The 23,755-nt window shown below is 39.3% G+C and overlaps 1 protein-coding gene across 1 annotated transcript in view; it reads right to left on the bottom strand.

Moving 5' to 3' along the window:
• efcab14 (EF-hand calcium binding domain 14) overlaps positions 1 to 23,755 on the bottom strand; it is a 52,493-nt gene that overhangs the window by 26,628 nt on the left and 2,110 nt on the right. The window contains exons 3-5 of the mRNA XM_073063110.1: positions 11,817 to 11,962; positions 6,409 to 6,507; positions 5,175 to 5,285 (exon numbers count right to left, since the gene is read on the bottom strand). Coding sequence (XP_072919211.1) covers positions 5,175 to 5,285; positions 6,409 to 6,507; positions 11,817 to 11,962 — 356 coding nt within the window. The remainder of the gene's footprint in view (positions 1 to 5,174; positions 5,286 to 6,408; positions 6,508 to 11,816; positions 11,963 to 23,755) is intronic.

Genomic DNA, 23,755 nt, shown 5'->3' with positions numbered 1-23,755 from the left:
AAAATGATGCAATGCAATTATCCTGAAACACCAGTTCAGTTTATCTTTACAGAGGAGACACCTGATCAATTGAAAACATATACCCGTTTTAGTTTTAATCTCAAGTTCCTTGTATTTTCAGTACTTTTCAAACTTTCAAAATGCAGGTCAGCTGTCCACAATGTTACAAATGGTAGTATGTGATTATGCCAATTGAAAACCTGGCATAAAACATTTAATGGGTTTAAAACTGGCATTTCTTTTTCCAGTAAACCACAAAGAATGAATGCAACTCATGAGAAATTATGCAAAGCTAAGTAGCTTTTAAAAATTACTTAATAAATGCAGCAAATAAAACATTGATAGATTCTTAGCAGCGGTCATAAAAAAGATTTGTGCAGTTTTTGTCCCCTAATCTGAGGAAAGACATTCTTGCCATGGAGGGAGTACAAAGAAGGTTCACCAGATTGATTCCTGGGATGGCAGGACTTTCATATGAAGAAAGACTGGATCGACTGGGCTTATACTCGTTGGAATTTAGAAGATTGAGGGGGGATCTTGTTGAAACGCATAAAATTCTAAAGGGATTGGACTGGCTAGATGCAGGAAGATTGTTCCCGATGTTGGGGAAGTCCAGAACGAGGGGTCTAGGACCGAGATGAGGAGAAACTTCTTCAAACAGAGAGTGGTGAATCTGTGGAATTCTCTGCCACAGGAAACAATTGAGGCCAGTTCATTGGCTATATTTAAGAGGGAGTTAGATATGGCCCTTGTGGCTAAAGGGATCAGGAGGTATGGAGAGAAAGTAGGTACAGGGTTCTGAGTTGGATGATCAGCCATGGTCATACTGAATGGCGGTGCAGGCTCGAAGGGCCGAATGGCCTACTCCTGCACCTATTTTCTATGTTTCTATGTCATTTTCTAACAATTCATTTGTATTATAATCAGTTTAGATTGCAGGTTCAACTACAACATAGTTCTAAACTTTCCACATTGCTTGTAATGATCACACACAAATTGATTTTTACATCTGCGAAGAACACTCAAATGATATGAAGAAAACACATAATCATAATGTCATGCAGGAAAGAGTGTATGAGAAATGTTGGTAGAAAATAAAAAGAGACTGTAGGCTAATATTACAGAAGAACTTATGTGTCAAAATAGCAACCTGCATGGATATGTCTGTTAATCCATCAAAGATAGCGGGACACATTGAATTTGAAACTATTAAAACATATGAGATCCAGGGTTAGATAAGCAGAAGCAGAAAATAAAACAGGTTACACAAACATCTCAACTTAGGTTAGGCTACAGCTTGAGTAGTGTGTCCAAATCTAGTCACTATACATCAGAATGTGAAGCTCCTCAAGAATATAAAGAATGTCCAAGAACGAAGAACTTTTGCTTTGTTGGATTAGAAAAGCTGTTACTCTCCTTAGGAAGTGTTCAAAGAATTGATAGGGATGGCAATAATTAATCAAAAGACAATTGTGGAATCTCCTTCCTGAATTCAGCTGCCCACAAGGATTCATCTCTCCTTTATGTTTGCTCTATAACAGTAATCAAAAGGTCTTCAACAGAGCTAAATCTTACTGAAGGTCAGAGTCAAATAAGGCTGAACCTTACTTGCACCCACATCAAATAAACTGACAGTGTTGCTAATCTTCTTTATTAATGAAAAACTGTTTAACTCATTGTGACTACACGAGAGCCAAGCTTCCAAACTTCCAATAGCCTAGCTGCAATATGCAGATGATGGATGCACTTGTAGACATTCAAGAGGCCAAGTTCCAACCCTTTGAAACTCTTTCTCTAAAGCATACCAGAATTGGCCTTGTACTCCATAAAATGTTTGCAATTCATGTGTTTCGTTTTGTGTGTGATATACACAAAATAGGTGAGCTGATTAATAAGTTTGGAGATAGTAACAAAAATTGGTGAAATTCTGGGTAGAGAAGAGGCAGTTAAAGGATTCAGTAGGATTCAGACCAGTTGAAAATGTGGGTAAAGAAATTGCAGATGGAGTTTAATCCAAACAAGTGAGGTGTTGCATTTTGGGAGGCCAAATGCAAAAAAGTACACAATTAAAAGCAGGACCCTTTGAGGCACTGGAGTACAAAGTCTTGGGGTGCAGGTCCATTCCTCTCTGAAAGATACAACACAAAAGAAACACGGTGGTAAAGAAGGTCTGTACCTTTAGATGTAGGGATGTTATGTATAAAAGTCAGACAGTTGTATAAAATTTTGGTGAGGACACATTTGTAGTACTGTGTTCAGTACTGATCACCCTGTTACAGGAAGGATGTGGAGGTTTTTGAGAGCGTGCTGAAGAAGTTCACCAGGATGACAGTGGATTAGAGAACACTACCTATAAAGCAGAGGTTCCCAACCTTTTTTATGCCATGGACCAATACCGTTCAGCAAGGAATCCTGGAAGCCCAGGTTGGGAACTCCTGCTATAAAGTGAGAATGGACAAACCTGATTATTTTCTCTGGACCACTCATCTACCTTATCTTCACTTGCCAGTTTACACTCCTCACTCTCCCCCCACATCTTATTCTGTCTTCTGCTCCCTTCTTTTCTATTCCTGATGAAGGGTCTTGGCTTGAGATGTCAACTATTTATTTCCCTCCATAGATGCTTCCTAACCTGCTGAGTTCCTTGGTATTTCGTGAGTGTTGCTCAAGATATCCAGCATTTGCAGAATCTCACGTCCTCACTTATAACACAATATATCAAGTGTGATCTAGCCAGAGTTTTATAGAGCTCCAACATTACCTCATGGCTCTTAAACTCAATCCATGACTAATGAAAACCAACACACCATACGCCTTCATAACCACACTATCAAACTGCACGGCAACTTTGAAGGATCTATGGATATGGACTCCAAGATCCCCTAAGATTAATGGACTTCTGTTAATCAAAAGATATTAAACAGCATAGCAAAAGTCACATCATTGGAATTAGGTCACCAATCAATGACTGTATCAGCATCTTGGGACTGGGAATCTTAAGGATTTAACAGCCTATTTCTATTCCTACATTGGAGTGCATTTTTCTGTGTTGAAAGTGAGCAGGAAGCAAATAAAAACAAGTCAGAAAAATAAAATGGTCTTTTATAGACAGTGAGGAACAAATGGTAAAATGAGAATATTAAAGGGAACGCACTATCAATTCAGAATCATTCAGGTAAACAGAATGTTCACCCAAGTTGTCATCCATGTGTTTGGCCTCTTTATAGAGGTCACACTAGAGCAGTATTTACTGTATGGTAGCTTCAGCTTGGCACATAAATCGATATCCCAGATGGAAAAGCATTTTAGCGTAGAACTGACAAGCACCATATCTGTTGCAATTGTACTGAAAACAGACAGTACTAAAGTTAAAGAAGGGATATTGAAGAAATAAACACAAATACTCCAGATGTGTTAAATAACAGGCAGGATAAAATAGAAACTGTGTAATACAGTGGGATTCTGGAGTGACTTGTGGAGTTGGGGGTGCAATTGGAGTCACTACTACATTATAAACAGTGAAATGGTAAGAGCAAAGATTCAGGAAACCAGGTGTAGACACAAAGCATAGATTAGTATAGATACATCAAAGAGAGCAAAGGATGCAGCCTTTGTAGGAAGTGAGAGACAAAGCACAGGATCTAGAGGACCTAGAAGATTTGGAAAAGTGCTTACAAGAAGGGAAGGGAACACAGGTTACAAAAATCAAGAGGATAACATTTACCTGATAACATTCTCTAAATCAGAGTGAAACAATATGGAGCAGAGCAGTGACATTTTCATCATGTCAGCAGAAGTTGAGTGCTTCTCAGATACTCAAAACAAGGTAGGCCTATTTTGAACGCAAGGTTTCCAGATATACATATTTTATCTCGAGAAAAGGACCTAAAAGGTCAGACTGTGTGGACTAATGCCAGCAGTTCCAATGGGAATTGCCTGTATTAAGCTGCTAAACTGAATGGTGGCAGGTAAGAGAGAGAATGAGGTAGAACAATGAAATTGTTAGCAGCTGGGCCATAATCCAATGGACAATAGGATGCCATGTATATAGCTGACAGTAAACTTCAGCCATAAATAGAGATGCTTCCCCCAGTTTTAAATCTGATACTGGCAGAGAAAATGGAATGCCCCAACTTCAGAAATCTTTACTCAATTTCAGAGTAATATTGCTATTTTTAATGCATTCAGGTAAGAAAGGATTTTTAAATTAATGCATAAACCAAAGAAAAATTATGCTTAAAATTTGGCAATTTCCATTTTGCATCCAATTGGTCAACAATATTACAAGCACAAAAATCCATGTTATTATGCAATGTCAAAGACAATCCATTTAGTATTCAATCCTGCAAAACAATTGTCAGTGGGGACAGAAAAGCCTATCGGAAAAAGTTTTGGAAGCTGACCCAATCAGACTGGAGAATAAACCTGATATTTTCTTTTCCTGAATGACTTAATGCTACACAATACAGGTGACCCCTGTATTGTGAACGTTGGCCATTCAGGTAACAAAAACACTCTTGCAGAATTCACAAATAACTATTCAAAAACTTATAAAACAGGATTAGATTCAGTTTTACAGAATATATGTGAAAAAGTTAGTAAATCAACAAGTTTAACTTTTCTTTAAACTCATATACACAGATCCAGCTTATTACAGATAAATCATAATATGGCAACTGCCTGCATAATTAACCTTTGAACCTTTTTAATGTACCCATCTACAGAAATACAAAAACAATTTTAATTTGTCAACTTAGACTGTTTTGTCTACATTATCAACACCAGAAACTAACAGATTTATTATTCAAAAGGGTAATTGAGGCAATATCTCCAAATAGTACTCTGATGATTAGTCTGTTTAATCACTAAGCAATATTGATAGAAATTGTTTGACAATTTATGAATGATAGAAAAGTTGAAGTGTTTACTGTTAAATCTCAGTAATATTCTTCTACTTCCTTTCCGATATTATTTTGATGAAATGTCATCAGCAAATATAGAACTAATACATTACATCAATGCAATCTATTTTATTACAACTCCAGTATGACAAATAAATTGCAAAATGGAGGATATAGGGAGTGAGTGAGTGAGTGTTCTATGTGACATTGAAAAAATAAAATCACTTGATTTGAAATACTTTGATCCTCATTTCTTTCAGGTGCATTCCTTACCTCATTTTGCTGAAGTGTCTCCACTTTTTTCTTCTGATCTTCTAAGGCTGTTTTTATAGTACCAACATCATGTTGAACACTAGTAAGCGTGCTCCCAATTGTGGCAACACTCTGTAATGATCAATGCAATGAACTCAGGTTTTTCATCACACATATTTATATTTTACAACTTTTTTGAAAAGTTTTTAAATCAGAAGCATTTGTTCCCAGATATTACCAGAGTTTAATAAGCATAACCATTTGTTAAATACCAATTTTCTGGATCATAGAAATTCATTCATGGTTCAACCCAAATTGCTATTCAGAAGTGATGATTGGCTGTTTCCTTCACACAGAACAAGTCAAATGGCCAAGTGCTCCCACAATTCTCTTGGATAAAGAATTTGATTAGTTTAAACTCCACCAAAATATTCTACACCTACAATAGGAGAATGTGTACAAGTGAAGTCTACATATTTTGTCTATTCAGTGAGTCATTTCAACAATCTATAAATCAGCAAATTACATGTTACAGACATTTCTAAAGATAAATTGGGTTTTATACTTTTATATTGAATTTGTTTTCAACTGCAGCAGTTTATCAAAACCATCCTTACAGCCAAGCCCACTGTTACATCCAACACAAGTCCTACTCTTCTGGAACCCCACATAAATGATTTTCACCTAACATTCCCACTGTGACCAGGCTCCAAAGTGATCAAAATTCTGAAGTGTACATATTAATTTTGTTTTCACAGAACTACTCTTCTCTGCAAGCTGCCCTAGTGTAATCATGCCAAAGTATACCTATTTTCTGTTCTTCACTCACATATAGTTGAAATATTAGGATTCCTCCTCAAGAATAAAACACAGAATCTTGCTAAGTCATCTCTTAATTGATTTTCAAAGACCACATTGGATATATCCAATGTATGCTCTGCAGACCAGTTTTTGCAAGAGTTTGATCAAATGATAGCCAAGAGATTTTAAAAACACTATTCTCAGCCTATCGTGTGTATCTATATATTAAAAAGTTCCTTTGTAACATATTCTTCTGCTTTTAATATCTTCCTTTATCTTTAACCTATTGGGTAAAAAAACTGAGATACCAAAAATATTTTACTGTTGTAATAAATCATGCATAAAAAAACAAGTAATTGCATTGATGACAGAAAAAACCTCTATTTGATGTAAAAATTTAAAATGATGCAAATGATTTTAGTCAATTAGATCAAGAAAATAAAAGTACAGAAACCTTCTGAAGTTCTTCCACAGTGACTGGAAGGTTGATTAGATCAGACGCTGATTTGACATTGGCTTTTAAATGAGCAACAGCTGAATTCAGTTGGTTAATCTAGTACAAAACAAAAATGTGAATTGAGTTACATTTAAATACATGCAGGAAGTCAAACAAAAATCTTACAATCAGTCTCTCTTCCACTTATGTGCCAGTATCTATTGCTTTCACAGACACAAACATTATCTTCAGCTTGTAAAACAGTGTATTTTAACGCCAGCAAATTGCTGGCTTCAGCCAAAAATAAATACCTTTTGCTGAAGTTGGCCAACATGCAGATTTTGAGAGCAGCAATGGAAAATTTGACCAAATTTAAAAAGTTTAAATAATATTAAACAGACATAGCAAAGAAATTGCATAAATTAAAAGCATTCATCAGGTTTTTTGAATATCAAAAAAAGGCAGATTCAACATTGGACTGAGCTAGGAAGTAATGAAAATAGTGAAACATCAGAAACATGGCACATATAGACAAAGGCAAAGAATGGGCTGAACACCAGAGAATCAAAGATAAACTACTGTAGAAGAGATAGAGCTGGGCTATAAGTAAGAGTTGGAAGAATCAGAACAAAATCGACTTCTCAGAACTTAAACAATTGTTCTATTTTGGTAGTAATCATGCTTGTTCACAATGGAATTCCACACCTTAAGAAGCCCAGGTATCATACAATATATATAACAAAATACTGGGAAGGGTGAGCCTGACATCAATGATGGAAAATTTATTGGAAGATATTCCAAGGAAGAGGATATACAAGTATTTGGATAGAGAGGGATTGATTAGGGATCATCAACATGGCTTTGTGCTTGGTAAATCTTGTCTAACTAATCTTAGTTTTTCAAGGAAGTTACCAAAAGGCCAGGCAGTGGATGTTGTCTACATGGACGTGCCTACTTGACAGAGACTCGCATGGAAGGTTGATCAAGAACGTTCATCAGTTGCTCGGCATTCAAAATGAGGTAGTAAATTGGATCAGACATTGGCTTTGCTGGACAATCCAGAGAGTGGTATTAGATAGTTGAGTTCTCTGATCGGATTTCCGTGATTCGTGGTGTGCCACAGGATCGGAGCAGAGTCTATTATTGTTTGTCATCTATATCAATAATTTGGCTTAATTTGGAGGACTGTGTCTGTCCAGTTTTGGTCACCTACCTACAGGAAAAATGTAAATAAGATTAAAAGAATATAGAGAAGATTTACAAGGATGTTGCCAGAACTTGAGGACTTGCGAAAGGTTGAATAGGTTTGGACTTTATTGAGGGGAGATTTGATAGAGGTATACAAAATTGAGAGGGGGAATGCAAGCAGGCTTTTTCCACTGAGGTTGAATGAGATTACAACTAGAGATTATGGATCAAGGGTGAAAGGTGAAATGCTTAAGATGAACATGTGGGGGAACTCCTTCATTCAGAGGGTGGTGAGAATGTGGAGTGTACTGCCAGCAGAAGTGGTGGATGCAGGCTGATTTCAACATTCAAAATATATTTGGATAGGTATGTGGATGGGAGGGATATGAAAGGTTATGGCCCAGGTGCAGGTCGGTGGGTGTAGGCAGATTAACGGTTTGGCATGGACTAGAAAAGCCAAAGGGCCAGCTTCTGTGCTGTAATGTTCCATGACTAAACATTTCCACTGTACTCCTCCCTATCATTTCCTCCATCACCTGTTCCACCTACCCTCAGGCAGCATCTATGGAAATGGTCACAGCTCATATCGAGTCACTGTAACAGGGTCGAGAGCACAGAAGAGAGATAAGAGGGGTAAGAGGGATGATGGAGCCAGGTAGGGTGAGGAGAAGTGGAGCTAGAGAGAGAGACTGGAAGGTGATAAGTAGAAACACAAGAGATTACAGTGCTGGTATCTGATGAGGAAGGAAGGTGATAAGGAAGGAATGATAGGCAGTTGGAGGAGACTCAATGTGTGTGTAGGTAATAGGCAGATGGAACCAGGTAGATCATAAGGAGAGAGAACAGAGCACAGGTTTCCTGAAACTGGAAAATCCCATGTTTAGACCATTGGTTTGCAGACCGGAGACAGAATAAGAGACAATGTCTTCTTGTTTATATTTGGTCTCACTTTGGCAGTGAAAATGTAGAGGACAGACAGGTAGGTGTGGAAATGGGAAATGTTCTCTCAAATGGTGTCTACACTTGTCTTGCATTGTAAAGGAGGCCAGATTTGGAGCACTGAATGCAGTAGACAAGGTTGGAGGTAGTGCACATGAATCTCTTCTTCAGTGGAAAGGGTTATCTGGGTCCCTGGATGGTGATAAGGGATGAGGTGTAGGAAAAAGTGCTGTAGGGGACAAGCAGGGGTAAATAGGTGGAGATGTAGTAAACAGGGTTATGGTGAGTGAGGTCCCTGCAGAAAGCAGAAAATGGTGGGCAGGAGAAAATGTGATTTATGGTGGGATCTTATTAGAGAAATTACAAAGGACGAAGTGCTGGATTCGAGATCTGGTAGGGTGAAAGACCAGGACCAAAGGGACTCTGTTCTGTCTGGGTGGAAGTGGGGTGAGAGCAGAAGTATGGGAGATGGAGGAATGCAAATTACAACTCCATTAACCCTAAGAGTTAAAGCTATATTTCCTGAAAAAGGATTTTGCAGACATCCTGGAATGGAAAGCCTCAATTTAAAAACAGATGCAGCATAGACAGCCTAGAAGCTGGGAGAAAGGAATGGCATTTTTATAAGAAGTTGAGTGGGAGGCAGTTTAATCAAGGTAGGTGTGAGTGTCAGTTGGTTTAACATAAATGTCAGCAGATAGTATGTCACCTGAAATGAAGATAGAGTGATCTAGAAAAAATAAGTGTCAGAAATTGTCCAATTGAATATTCATTTCCTGCTGATCTGCCCATATGCAAAATATCACTAACTAGGGATGGTGTTCTCCAGATATTTTTAAAGCCTTTTGCTCTCATCATTTCTTTTGCTTCTTGCTATCTTCTGAGCCCTCCCGAGCTTTCAAATTTCAACTGGTTATATACAGTATTCATTGCCACCTTTCTGACCAATACTCAAGTAAATGAATATTTACAGCTGCAAGAAAAAGTTTGTGAATCCTTTGCAATTACCTGCTTTTCTGTATTAATTATTCATAAAATGTGGTCTGATTTTCATCTAATTCACAATAATAGGCAAACGCAATCTGCCTAAACTAGTATCACAAACAATTGTACTACTACTCATTAATACTGAGTACACTTAAACATTCATAGTCCAGGTTCAAAAAAGTGTGAATCTCTGGGGTAATGCCTTCTGCAAAAGTTATTTGGAGTCAGGTGTTCCCATCAATGAGACTGAAGGTGGGTTGTAGAGGTGTCCTACTTTATATAAAAAAAAGACACACAAAGTCAGGTTACTGACAGTCTGCTCTTCTCAAGAAAGATCAATTTATGTGCACCATGCCTCAATCAAAACAATTTTCAAAGGACCTTAGAAGGAGAATTGTAGAGATGCATGGAGCTGGAAAAGGCTACAAATGCATTTCTAAAGACCTGAGTGTTCACCATTCAACAGTTCATGTATCCACTATAAGAAAAACACTAAAGAAGAATGGCGTTCATGGGAGGACACTACAGAAAAAACCACTGCTCTCTAAAAAAAAATTATTGCTGCACGTCTCAAGTTTACAAACAACCACCTGGATATTCTACAACACTTCTGGGAGAATGTTCTGTGGACAATTGAAACAAAAGTTCAACTTTTTGGCAGAAATGCACACCAGTATGTTTTGAGGAAAAAGCGTACTGTACACCAACTGTGACGCATGGTGAAGGAGCATCATGGTTTGGGGCTGTTTTGCTGCCTCATGGTCTGGACAGCTTGCAATCGTTGAGGGAACAATGAATTTAAAATTGTATTAAGACATTTTACAGAAGAATGTCAGGGTAGTGGTCTGTCACCTGAAGCTTAATAAAGCTGAATGATGCAAGACAATGATCCAAAACAAAAGAGTAAAGCAACAACAGAACGGATTAAAAAGCAGAAAATTCATGTTTTGGAATGGCCAAGTCAGAATCCAGACCTCAACCCAATTGAAATGCCGTGGCATGACCTGAAGAGGTCTGTTCATGCAAAGTATCCCAGATATACTGATGAATTGCAGTAGTTTTGTATGGATGAATGGTCTAAAGTTCCTCCACACCATTGTGCAAGTCTGATCAGCAGCTACAGATGGAGGTTCTACCAGTTATTAAATACAGGGTTCACAAACTTTTTCCAGCCCGGACAATAAATGATTAAATATTTTCAATAAAGACATGAAAAGTACAAGTAGTTTAGGCAGATTGTGTTTGTCTATTATTGTGACTTAGATGAAGATCAGACCACATTTTATGTAATTAATGCAGAAAATCAGGTAACTGCAAAAGGTTCACAAACTTTTTCTTCCAACTGTATTTGGCATATTCCAAACACGAGGAAATCTGCAGATGCTGGAAATTTAAACAACACACACAAAATGCTGGTGGAACACAGCAGGCCAGGCAGCATCTATAGGGAGAAGCACTGTCGACGTTTCGGGCCAAGACCCTTCGTCAGGACTAACTGAAAGGAGAGATACTAAGAGATTTGAAAGTAGTGGGGGGAGGGGGGAATGCGAAATGATAGGAGAAGACTGGATGGGATGAAGCTAAGAGCTGGAAAGGTGATTGGCGAAAGTGATACAGAGCTGGAGAAGGGAAAGGATCATGGGACGGGAGGCCTCGGGAGAAAGAAAGGGGAGGGGGGAAGCACCAGAGGGAGATGGAGAACAGGCAGGGTGATGGGCAGAGAGAGAGAGAGAGAGAGAGAAAAAAAAACAAACAACTAGGAGGAACAACACCTTAAATACCGGCTGGGTAGCCTCCAACCTGATGGCATGAACATTGACTTCTCTGACTTCCGTTAATGCCCCTCCTCCCCCATCCCTGACATATTTAGTTGTTTGTTTTTTTTTCTCTCTCTCTCTGCCCATCACCCTGCCTGTTCTCCATCTCCCTCTGGTGCTTCCCCTCTCCCCTTTCTTCCTCCCGAGGCCTCCCGTCCCATGATCCTTTCCCTTCTCCAGCTCTGTATCACTTTCGCCAATCACCTTTCCAGCTCTTAGCTTCATCCCACCCCCTCCGGTCTTCTCCTATCATTTCGCATTCCCCCTCCCCCCACTACTTTCAAATCTCTTAGTATCTCTCCTTTCAGTTAGTCCTGACGAAGGGTCTTGGCCCGAAACGTCGACAGTGCTTCTTCCTATAGATGCTGCCTGGCCTGCTGTGTTCCACCAGCATTTTGTGTGTGTTGTTTGGCATATTCCAAATTTACAATAAATGATTTGTTTTCTCTTGAGCCATTATGTTCTCCATTATGCAAACACCGCACATTTGCTTACTTGTTTATTTAGTTCTGTGATGTTGGTCCATATTTTGCTAATTCCTTTGTCACCAGCATCTAGGTTAGTAAGATCCTTTTGGATTGCAAGAAGATCTTCATTTAGCTTTGGAATGTCACTAAACGAGGCCTTTTGACTAGATTCCACTACAAGGACAAAAACATGTTTTAGTCTTAAAACTAAAATTTGAAGGAAGATCAAATGAAAAGCATAAATCCAATGGAAAAGCTGATTTGCTCCACATCTATGCTCTGAAATATATATTTATGAAATAAATGGAAAACCAGAGCAGTAGCGAGTTGAATGCAGGCTTTGATTGCATAAACTTTACATCCAAATACCAGAAAAAAACTGAACATTACAAAACCTACTTTAATCAGAATTACCAAGAGGGCAACTTGCTAATAGGGGCAAATACATTCCCATAAATGATGCTTCTGACAACTTTGTTACTCCAGAATAATAAAGGTAATAGAAAGCTGAATGGAAAACCCTGTATGAAGAAAACATACAGCAATCACTCATGACACTTTACATTGGGTTCACTGGCATTCATATTGTGAATGTGCCTATTATTACTTAGGGCAGAAAGTGAAAAGAGGAAGTTAGGGTTCACAATTTATCAATCAACCACATAAATCACATTGGAGATGTGTTGAAGTCATGAGTTACTGCCAGCAATCAGTAAACACAGCCATTTAGCTGGAACAAAAACAGTTGAAAAATTATTTAAAAGAGCAGTTGTACTTGTGTTCCTACTATCAGCAGATGTGCAACTTAACCACAGCGATTCTAATTATTCACCATCCCATGATGATTTTGCTTCTCTAATTGCTTAATTTTTAATTTTCTTAATACAACTTTTGTGGGACAAAAGAGGGAAACTAGGGTCAGGTTAGGGTTTAGGGAATAGAACATGGAGGAATTAAAGGTCAGGCTGGAGTCTAAGTCTTCGCTCTATGTTTGAAATCCAGAGATGCAGATTTGGGACATCAGACTAGAAGTGAGTGAGTTGTTGACTGATTCTGCAGTTAGAGTTCCATGCAGAAAGAGGTAAGGAATTCCAATGACCCTTCTGGGTTTACAAATGAGTAAGAAAAGAGTGAGACACAGGGTTCAGGGTCCTAAGATCAGTGAGTCTGGAATTCAAGACCTAGTGTTCAGTGATTGGCGTCTCCTGGGATCGATGTTGAGGATTAAGGCCCAAGAGTCAATCAGAAGTCTGGAGGTCAAGGCCTGTTGGCCAGAGCTGAGTCTGCAAGTCCGATGAGGAGATTGAAGCCCGATGTTTGCAGACCCGAGTCCTGTCCTGTCCTGGGTTTAAAGGACTATGTATATGCATGGGTGAGAAAGGAGGAACAGGGTTGTTTTTGCCGTTTTTGTCTTGTTGTTTGTTGTGTTCTGTGTTGTTCTGCCAAGCATTGTGTGTGCGCTATATTGCCACTGGAATGTGTGGCAACACCCTCAGTGTACTGGTTGTTAATGCAAATGACGCATTTCAGTTATGCTACAATTACATGTGACAAAACTTGAAACTTAGAAATTATGACAATGGAATACAACAAACATACAATATTTGATCAGTGCTTTCATTTGTGAAGGCCAAGAGTAAGTGCAGTTACTTTTGTAAAGCACTGAGTTTTGTATTTTGTATCTAAATAGATCAACCAACTGCTGCAATGAATCATTACAGTTTCAAAGAGGTTTCCTTATAATATTCCAAACAGATCAAATCAAAAAATATAAAATGGTGTCACAGCTCAACAACTGAAAGTACTGAAAATTAGCACAGCTATATTAAACTAATAATTGCCTTTCTCAGCAACTAACAAAAACACAGCTTTACTCTGCTTTCTTTCAGCAATCAATCTACAATCCTTTTTTATTCCCTGCAACCAAAATATCTTTACCTCATTATTCTTTTCTATTTGTTACTGCCTACATACTACAAACTGCTCCACTATATTTACCTCCCCATTAGCTTGTTTAGTGATTTAATGTGTACAAGATGATGAGAGACATTGATTGTGCAAATAGTCAGAGGCTTTCCCCTAGGACTGAAATGGCTAACATGAGAGGGCACAGTTTTAAGGTGCTTGGAAGTAGGTACAGAGGAGATGTCACAGCTAAGTTTTTTTTTTAAACGCAGAGAGTGGTGAGTGCGTGGAATGGACTGCCAGCAACGGTGGTGGAAGTGGATACGATGGGCCTTTTAAGAGACTCCTGGATAGGTACATGGAGCTTACTAGAATAGAGGGCTATGGGTAACCTTATGTAATTTCTAAAGTACGTACATGTTCGACACAGCATTGTGGGCTGAAGGGCCTGTATTGTGCTGTAGGTTTTCTATGTTTCTAATGTATCCAGCAATGGAATCTGTTCAACTCCTTGGTCAAGGCCCAGTAATAACTATCATATTTTATAATAACAAAGACATTACATAACACTTAGATCATAAAACTGTACGCCCTCCAATATCACAAAAGCTTTTCATAACTTCTGAATATACTAAAGTGTCCGCAAACCAATAACGTACTTTTCATAGTGTGTTTATTGTAATCTGGCAAGATAATGGACAATTCACACAAGGCAAGCTCCCACCAGCAAGTCTGATAATGACTGGTTAATTGTATTTTGAGACTCTGAAAAAAGTTGGCCATGACTTCAAGATCACATCCCACAACTTTCATCAAGATCATGTTTAATTGTCATTGAACCACACACAGAAGTAAAGCCAAAGAAAACAGTGTACCTCTGGGACTAAAGTACAATGCACAATACCAACAGTCATACACAGCACACAGCATATATAGCACACATAATTATGATTTTTAAAATTCCTCAGGCAATATTTTAAAATATGTGCATACGGGGGGGGGGGAGGGAGATTGTTGCTCGCTGCCGCTTACACATGGGAGGGAGGAGCAGGGGGCAGAGGGACTTTGGAGTTCACACGTTTAACTGTCATTCATTCTTTGGGGCACTTCTCTGTTTTCATGGATGTTTGCAAAAGCATTTCAGGATGTATATTGTATACATTTCTCTGACATTAAATTGGACCTTTGAACCTTCAATGTTTTGCCTAAAGATGGGCTTCCCTAACTGTACAATACTTTCCAAGTACTGCAATGCAGCATCCAACTGTAATTCAATGAAACTTCAGACTATAGTAAAATGGGGCTTCGACTGATGTTTGTCTCAGAGGCAAGATACTACATGTTTATTAATAGATTTCATATTTATCCAGTTGGACACTGTATTCACACCAACAGTTTAACCTCAATGAAGGAACCAGATGAATAAAGAAATACATTTCTAAACAGACCATAAAATATGCTCGTACAATTCACAAGTTCCCAAAAACAAACAACGCAACAAACAGCTAATCCGTTTAGGCAAATGTCAAATATGGGATAAATCTTGACTAAGACTAGGAATAGCTTATTCAAATTTATTTAAGGATGGTGAGCAGAGCCTTAAATTTTAATGCCATATATGGAAGCTGGAGCTTCAGACAGCATCATTCTGAAACTGTTATGCTGTATGTAAGCCTTAGCTTTTGTATGCAAGTCTCTACAATGAAACTTGAACATTTGACCAATTGCCAGAGATGCTACAAGCTGTGTGATGATGGCTGTCACCAACCTAAAGGAAAAAAATTATCATTAAGCCAGTAACTATTTTCACACTCAAAAAATTTATACTAATTTCAAGAGCTTTAAAACAAAAATAATTTTGTAACTTCAGATGGGTTTCAACTTACTACTTTTACTAACGACTAGTATTACCGAGCCACAGAGTATAGAACATGTCTTTGAGCCTAACTGACATGTCCATCCAAACTAGTCCCATTTGCCAGTGCCTGGTCCATAATCTAAGTCTAACCCATCCAAGTATCTGTCCAGTTATCTTTCAAAGATGATATTCTACCTATCATAACTACTTCCACTGGCAGTTCACTCCACATACACACCATCCTCTGTGTAAGAGGTTGCTCCTCAAGCTACTATCAAATCTTTCCCCTTAAATCTATGGCCTCTAGTTGTTGATACTCCAACCTTGGGTAAAAGACCAAGTGCATTCACCCTATCTCTGCTCTTCATGACTTTATATACAAAATCTATCTTTGGATCATCTCATTTGTGTCTGTCCATGAACACTACCTCATTATTCCTTTTTTTACACTAACAAATAACTTATTGTAATTTCATATCTTTGTACTGTACTGTTGCTGCAAAATAACAAATTTCATGTCATAAGGCTATGATAAATCCAATTCTGATTATGTAATTTCCCTAACAAAAGGCATGACATTAACATGGCTATAACAAGATCACCCTGCCACATTTTAAAATAATGAACTCATTAGTTACACTCATGTTACCCAAGCCCCTGCTCAAAAGACAGACAAATTATGATTCCAAATGCTCTACCATCTACTGACTGACTAGAAATAGGTGAAAGTCTTGTGCAATTACTCAGGAGCTCATGGAGAGGAGAGTTTTCCAATGGTAGGAGAGTCTAGGTCCAGAGGACACAGTCGAAGAATAGGATGTCCTTTGAGAGCAGAAATGGGGAAAAATCTCTTTAGCCAGAGATTGGTGCATCTGTGGAATTCATTGCCACAGACGGCTGTGGAGGCCAAGTCATTGAGTATATTTAAAGTGAAGATTGACAGGTTCTTGATCAGGAAGGGTGTCAAAGGTTATGAGAAGAAAAGGCAGGAGAATTAGTTTAGTTTCGTTGGCCATTTGATGACTAATTTATTTGGTTTGACACAACATTGTGTGCCAAGGGGCCTGTTCTTGTGCTGTTCTAAGTATGTACTTTGATAATAAATTCACTTTGAACTTTGATGACATGAATAACAATTTCTCTAACTTACTGTATTGCTCCTCCTCCATCCTTCTCTTTTTCCGTTCATCATTCTGGTTACCCTCTCACCCTTTCTCTTCTCCTCAGCCGCCCATCACACTTACTGGTTCCCTCCTCTTTCCATTTCTTCCCTGACCCACTTCCACCTATTCCCCCCTCCCAGTTTCTTGCTTCATCCCTCCTTGCCCCATCCACACACGTTTCCCCTCATTTGGTCTCACCTATCACCTGCCTGCTTCCCTTCCCCCCACCTTCTTTATTTGGCTTCTGTCTCCTTCCTTTACAATCCTGAAGGGTCACGGCCCAAAACATAGACAATTTATTACCCTCCATAGATGCCGCCTGACTCGCTAAGCTCTTCCACTATTTTGTGTGTGTTGTTCCAGATTTCCAGCATCTTCAGAATCTCATGTGTTTAGGACAATTAGGTTTTGATTAGCATATCAAGGAAATAGTTTTCCTTTAACCGTGATTAAACATTCCTTCCATTTCCCTCATTCAAAGAAAAACACCACAGCCTAGTTTCCCCTCATAACAATAATTCTCCTACCTCAATAGCACTGTCATATGTCCTCTGAACTCCTCCAATACTAATGTATTCTTGTAATATGGGATCCAAAACAGTACACATACAAACATGACACAAACTGAAGTCAAAGTTAATGTTTTTATACTATGATGTCCATGCTCATGTCCTGTACTTCAACCAATAAAAGCTAGCATGCTACAGGCCTTATCTACCCATCTACGTGTCCCACTACTTTTAAGTAAACACAAAGTACACTGCAGATGCTGTGGTCAAATCAACATGTATAAACAAGCTGGATGAACTCAGCAGGTCGGGCAGCATCTGTTGAAATGAGCAGCCAATGTTTCAGGCCGAGACCCGAAACGTTGGCTGCTCATCTCAACGGATGTTGCCCGACCTGCTGAGTTCATCCACTACTTTAAAGGATTTGTGAACTTGCACTATAGATTCCCACTGATTCTCCATACTTCTAAGTATCCTGCTATTAATCATGAATTTCCTAGCCATTTTTGCTCACCTCATTTGTTATTCCAGAAAGCAGAAGGCCATTCATACCATTGCATCTATAGCGGTTCTCAGAAATCTCATTCCCCTAGTTATTTCCATCTAACCTAAACCTTCTCATTTGACAATCAAATCTACTTGATTCTACCACCCACCTGCTCCCTGGATTATTAAAATCAGCCAATTGACCTACTAACACACACACACACACACACAAAATGCTGGAGGAACTCAACAAGCCAGGCAGCATCTATGGAAAAAAGTACAGTTGACATTTTGGGCTGAGACCCTGAAAACATCCTTAAGCTGTGGGAGAAAACCAGAGCATGTTGGAGAAACCCATGCAATCACAAAATTTGGTGATTTAACCTGGCTGCTGGAGCTGCGAAGCACTATAGGTAATTCTTGTGAAACAACGCCACTGTCAAATATTATCGCTTTTATTTAGAGACACAACATGGTAACAGGCCCTTGTGGCCCAACAAGCCCATGCCATCCAATTCCACTCATGTGACCAATTAACCTGCTTGTCTTTGGAGTACAAAAGGAAGCTGGAGTACCCAGAGGAAGCCCATACTGTCACAGGGGTACAGGTATACTCCTCGCAGACAGTGGCAGAATTGAACCCAAGTATGTGGTGCTGTAATAGCTGACTTATGGAGGTCTGTAGCTAGATCTAATCTAGCTACAGACCTATTCCTTATCTTAATGCTTTCAGTATTTCTACCACATGATGCTCAATATACAAGATTACTGACTCTAGCTGATAAGTTTGAAGTAAATGGCAATCTGGAGGATACCTTACCTTTTTTTTTAGCATGACAAAACAAAAAAATACTGAGATCCAGTGTCAATTCTGAAAACTAATGTGTATGGACAACCAAACATGCACGCTGACCCTTTTACTTGTTAATCTAACGGGACTGGAAGACCCCGTCAACGAATGCCAAGGACAATTGTTGAAATGGATATTTCTACACCACTGTCAGCCTAGCCTCTTGTTTGTCTGAACTGTGGAACAACACTAGCTATTCTTGTCACATTCCCAGTGGCAATGAAGTGGTTCAACAGGATCGCCCAGGTTAGTGTGCCTGCCAAATTAAGTACTTAGGTCAATGCTGGTCTGTTCAGTTTTAAGATGATCGTACTTCCTTGAAGAAGGTGAAAAGTTCACCATTTCCATTGACTGTTAAAACTTGGGTAAAATGGCAGATTTACTTCTCTGAAGAACTACATGGGTTTTTTACAGTATTTTATTCCATACTCATTTCACTAACTGAATGTGGAACATCCAGCTGCCGTTGACATAATTTGAATGTATCTGCAGCTCATTAATTCAAGACTCTGAATTTCCAATGTACTAGAGGGTTTGGACCTCAACCATCAACCTCATTTCAAGTTCCAAATCTATGCCACCCAGCTGGAAATCTTTATATTCATCCCTCTGTATAATCCTCCTACCACATAACCGTACAGCACAGGAACATACTCTTCTGCCCAGAATGTTGTGCTAATCAATTAAATTAGTAATCAAATGGCCAACTAAACTAGTCCCTTTTGCCTGCATAATGTTCATATCCTTCCATTTTCTTCACATTCATGTGCCTAAAAGTCCCTAATATACCTCCCCCCACCAGGCAGCATGTTCCAGGGAACCATCACCATGTTGCGTAAAAATCTTGCCCCTCACGTCTCCTCTGAAATTACCCTCCGCAACCTTAAATGCATTATCTCTAGTATTAGATATTTCAACACTAAAAAGTAGGTACTATCTACTCCATCTATGCCTTTCATAATCTTATAAACCTCTTTCAGAACACCCCTCCATCACTCTACAGTAAAGAACCCAAGTTTGTCCTACCTCTTGCACATGCCCACTAATCCGGACAGCATCCTGGTAAACTGCTCCTGCACATTCCTCAAAGCCTCAACATCCTTCCTCTAATGGGATGACCAGAACCATATGCAATACTCCAGATGTGGCTTAGCTGCAATATAACTTTCTGCCTTTTTGAACTCAGTGCCTCAACTAATAAAGGCAAGCATGCCATATTTCTTAAGCAACCTATCAACCTGTGTAGCCACTTTCAGAGAGCTATGAACGTAGACCACAAGATCCCTCTGCTCATCAATACTGGTAAGGATCTTACCCTTAACAGTGTACTCTCTCTTTACATTTGATCTGCCAAGGTGCAACACTACACATTTGTTCAGGTCAAACTACATCTGCCCATATCTGCAAACAATCCATATCCTCTTTTATTCTTTGCCAGTCTAAGTTATCCATAACATCAATCTCAATATAATCTGCAAATTTATCCACCTATCTATATTTTCAACCAGATGGTTTATATACATCACAGACAGCAGAGGACCCAGTACAGATCCCTGTGAAACAGCATTAATCACAGATCTCCAGCTAGAACATGTCCTTTCAACCAGCACCCTGTCTTCACTGAGCAAGCCAGCTCTAAATTCAAACGGCTAATTCAATATTGATCCCTTGCATCTTAATTTTCTGGATGAACCTTGTCAAACGCCTTACTAAAATCCATGTAAACAAAGATAGAGTTGTGGATGTTGTTTATCAATCACTTTTGTCACCTCGTCAGTAAGACTCAATCAAGTTAGTAAGACATAACTTGGTCCACACAAAGCCATGCTGACTCTCCCCAATTAGGGCATGGTTCTTCAAATGCTCATATCCCTAAGATTCTCTCCAGTAACTTCCCAACCACAGACATGAGACTCACGGGTTTAGTTCCCAGGATTATCGCTGGTTCCCTTCTTGAATAATGAAACAACATTAGCTACTTGCCAGTCCTCTGGGACCTTATCTGTGGCTAGAGGACATGAAGATAATTTATCAAAGCCCCAGAAATCTCTTCTCTTGCCTTCTCAATAACCAGAGGTATATCCCATCAGGCCTTGGGAACTTATCCACCTTAATATTCTATAATGGACCCAAAACCATCTCCCTCCTTTACCTCAAAATGCCCGAGCATATCAATACGCTCGGCACTGATCTCCCTACCCGCTACATCCTTCGCCTTGGTAAATATTGATATAAAATAATTAAGAACCTCACCCACATCCAAGCACACGTTCCCTACCCCCCACTTTATCCTTGAGTAATCCTATCCTCTCCGTAGTTATTTACTTCCTCTTGATACATGCATAGAATGGCCTGGGATTCTCTACAATCCGACTTGCAAAGAACATTACATGACCCTCCTGACACGTAATTCCCTTCAGTTCTTTTCTGACTTTATAATCCTCAAGGGCTCCATTTGATTCTGGTTTCTGAAGCTTTACACACGTTTCCTTTTTTTAAATTCTGGATTAAATGCATCACCTCCCTCGACACCCAAGGTTCTCTTACTTTACCATCCCTGTCCTTCCTTCTGACTGGAACATACCTGTCCTGTACTCTGTGCTGTGGTACTTTAACACCCTCTACATGTCCGATGTGGACTTGCCCCAAATCATTTGTTTCTAATTAAATCTTCCCTAGCTCCTGGCAAATACACTCATAATTTGCCCTGCTCCAATTTAATACTCTCCTGCAAGGTCCATACTTATCCTTATCTGTAGCTATCTTAAAACTTAAGACTTACCATAAAACCATTTGCTAGTACAACCTGCAATTAGAAAGCTTGATCTAAAATGAATATTCTAGTCAAAATATTTAAATAAAAGTTAAGCAGGAACTCAGCAGCCAACAAGCATCCATGAAAAAAAGAGTAAACGGTTGACATTTTGGTTCAAGAATCTAAGGTGATGATGAATCTGCACATAGGAAGAGATTAAAAATCCAGTTGAGTGGTACCACAACAACCACCTCTCACTGAACATCAGCAAAACCAAACAGCTGATTATCAACTACAGGAGGAAGAATCCAGAGGTTCATGAGCCAGTCCTCATTTGGGGAATGGAGATGAAGAGGATCAGTAGCTTCAATTTCCTTGATGTTAACAGATCAGAGGATCCATCGCAGGACAAGCACATAGTGTCATCACAAAGAAGGCAAGACAACATCTTCACTTTCTTAGAATTTTCTGCAAATTTATCACAGCCTGGTGTGGAAACACCAATGCACAACAGAAAAGGCTACAGAAAGTGGCGAATGCAGCCTACTTCATCACATACAAGGCCCTCCCCAACATACAGTACATTACATGGAGTGGTGCCACAAGAAAGGAGCATCAATCATTAAAGATTCCCACCAACCAGGCCATGCCTGCTTCTCGCTACTACCATCAGGCAGGAGGTACACAAGCATTGGGATCCACAACAGCAGGTTCAGGGACAGTTATTACCCTATAACAATAGGCTCCTGAACAGGAGAGGATAACTTCACTCACCACAAAGATGAGCTGATTTTATGACCTCCAGACTCATTTTTCTTGTAAATGTCTACAAGAAAACTGAATCTCAAGGTAGTATATGGTAACATATACATACTTTGATAATAAATTTACTTTGAATAGGAATAGCCTTGGGCTATACACTACATCTCTAGGGAAGCATGCAACAATATGAAGCTGTTAGCCTTTTTCTCATTCTAGCTCAAATTCTTAGTACTGCTGCAACTTAGGTACTACCCCACAACACTCAGAATGAAGTCTGGAAGTCTGAATGAAATCACTACTTATGGGATGAAAGTACCTCTGCACCATCTTTAAAGCTTCCACATCATTCCTACAATGAAGAAACCAAAATTGAACACAATATTCCATGGTCTCTAATCAGTCTTATTGAACTGCAATATGACCTCGCAGCTCTTGAACATAATTTTCCAACTAATCAATTCCAACACACCATATGCCTTCTTAGCCACCCTAAGTGACTTGCGTGGCAGCTTTGAGGGATCTATGGACTTAGACCCGACTCTGTTCTCCACACTGCCAAGAATTCTGTAATTAACCTTGTACTCTGCTTTCAAGTTCAAAGTATGTCTATCATTTCAATTTCTGAATTGAACTCCATTTCTCTGCCAACTCTGCACCCTGTCCAAATCCTTTTGTAGCTCACAGCAACTTTCTACACTATCCACAACACCTGGAACCTTCATATCATCTGTAAAATTACTAAAGCGGCCCTCTACTCCCTCAGCCAATCATCTATAAAAATCACAAACAGCAGGGTTCCCAGGAGAGATCCCCGTGGAACACCAATGGTCGTCAAATGCCAAGCTGAGTTGCTCCATCTACTACTATCCTCCTTTCTGTGGGCAATCCAATTTCAAATCCATGAAGCCATGTTTCCATGGATCACAGGCCTCATGACTTTCTGGATGAGCCTAAAATGGGGAGCCTTGTCAAATGCATTACTAAAATCTATACATCTACTACTCTACCTTTGAAACTTTGTTTTGTCACTTGAGAAAGTCAATTAGGTTCATGAGGTACTACCTGCCCCTCACAAAGCCATGCTGAATATTCCTACGTTTCTCAATGCTTTTAAATTATGCCCCTAAGAATTCTCTCCAACAGTCAGCCCACCACTGACACAAGTCTCAATGGTGTACAGTCCCCACGATTATCCCTATTACCTTTCCTGAACAACAGAACAACATTTGTCATCCTCCCATACTACTCCTGTGGCCAAGGAGGACACAATCACCATCACGCCAATATCTCAAAACTTTTTTCTCTCATTTCCCAAAGAAACCTGCGGTACGTCCCAACCTGACCCATGGACTTACCCATCATGTTTTTCGGAAGTTCCAACACTACCTCTTCCAGCACACTAGCCTGTTCCACACTGACCTCAAATATGTAAAAAGTCCCTCTTCCTGATGAACAATGAAGCTAAGTATTTATTAAGAATTTCCCCTACCTCCTCAGCTCTGGGTACATTTCCCCCTTAATCCCCAAGCTGTCCTACCATCACTCTTGTCATCCCCTTGTTCTTTGTGTGGAATGCCTTGGGGTTTTCCTTAATCCTACAAGTTAGGCCTTTTCACTGGCCCTTCTAGCTCTCCTGTCACTACTTAAATGCCTTCCTGGCTACCTTATAATTCTCTAGC

This window comes from Hemitrygon akajei, chromosome 12 (genome assembly GCF_048418815.1).
Source record: "Hemitrygon akajei chromosome 12, sHemAka1.3, whole genome shotgun sequence".
In the NCBI taxonomy this organism is placed as follows: Eukaryota; Metazoa; Chordata; class Chondrichthyes; order Myliobatiformes; family Dasyatidae; genus Hemitrygon; species Hemitrygon akajei.
The sequence above is the reverse complement of the archived record's forward strand: the minus strand, read 5'-3'. Positions and strand labels throughout refer to the sequence as shown.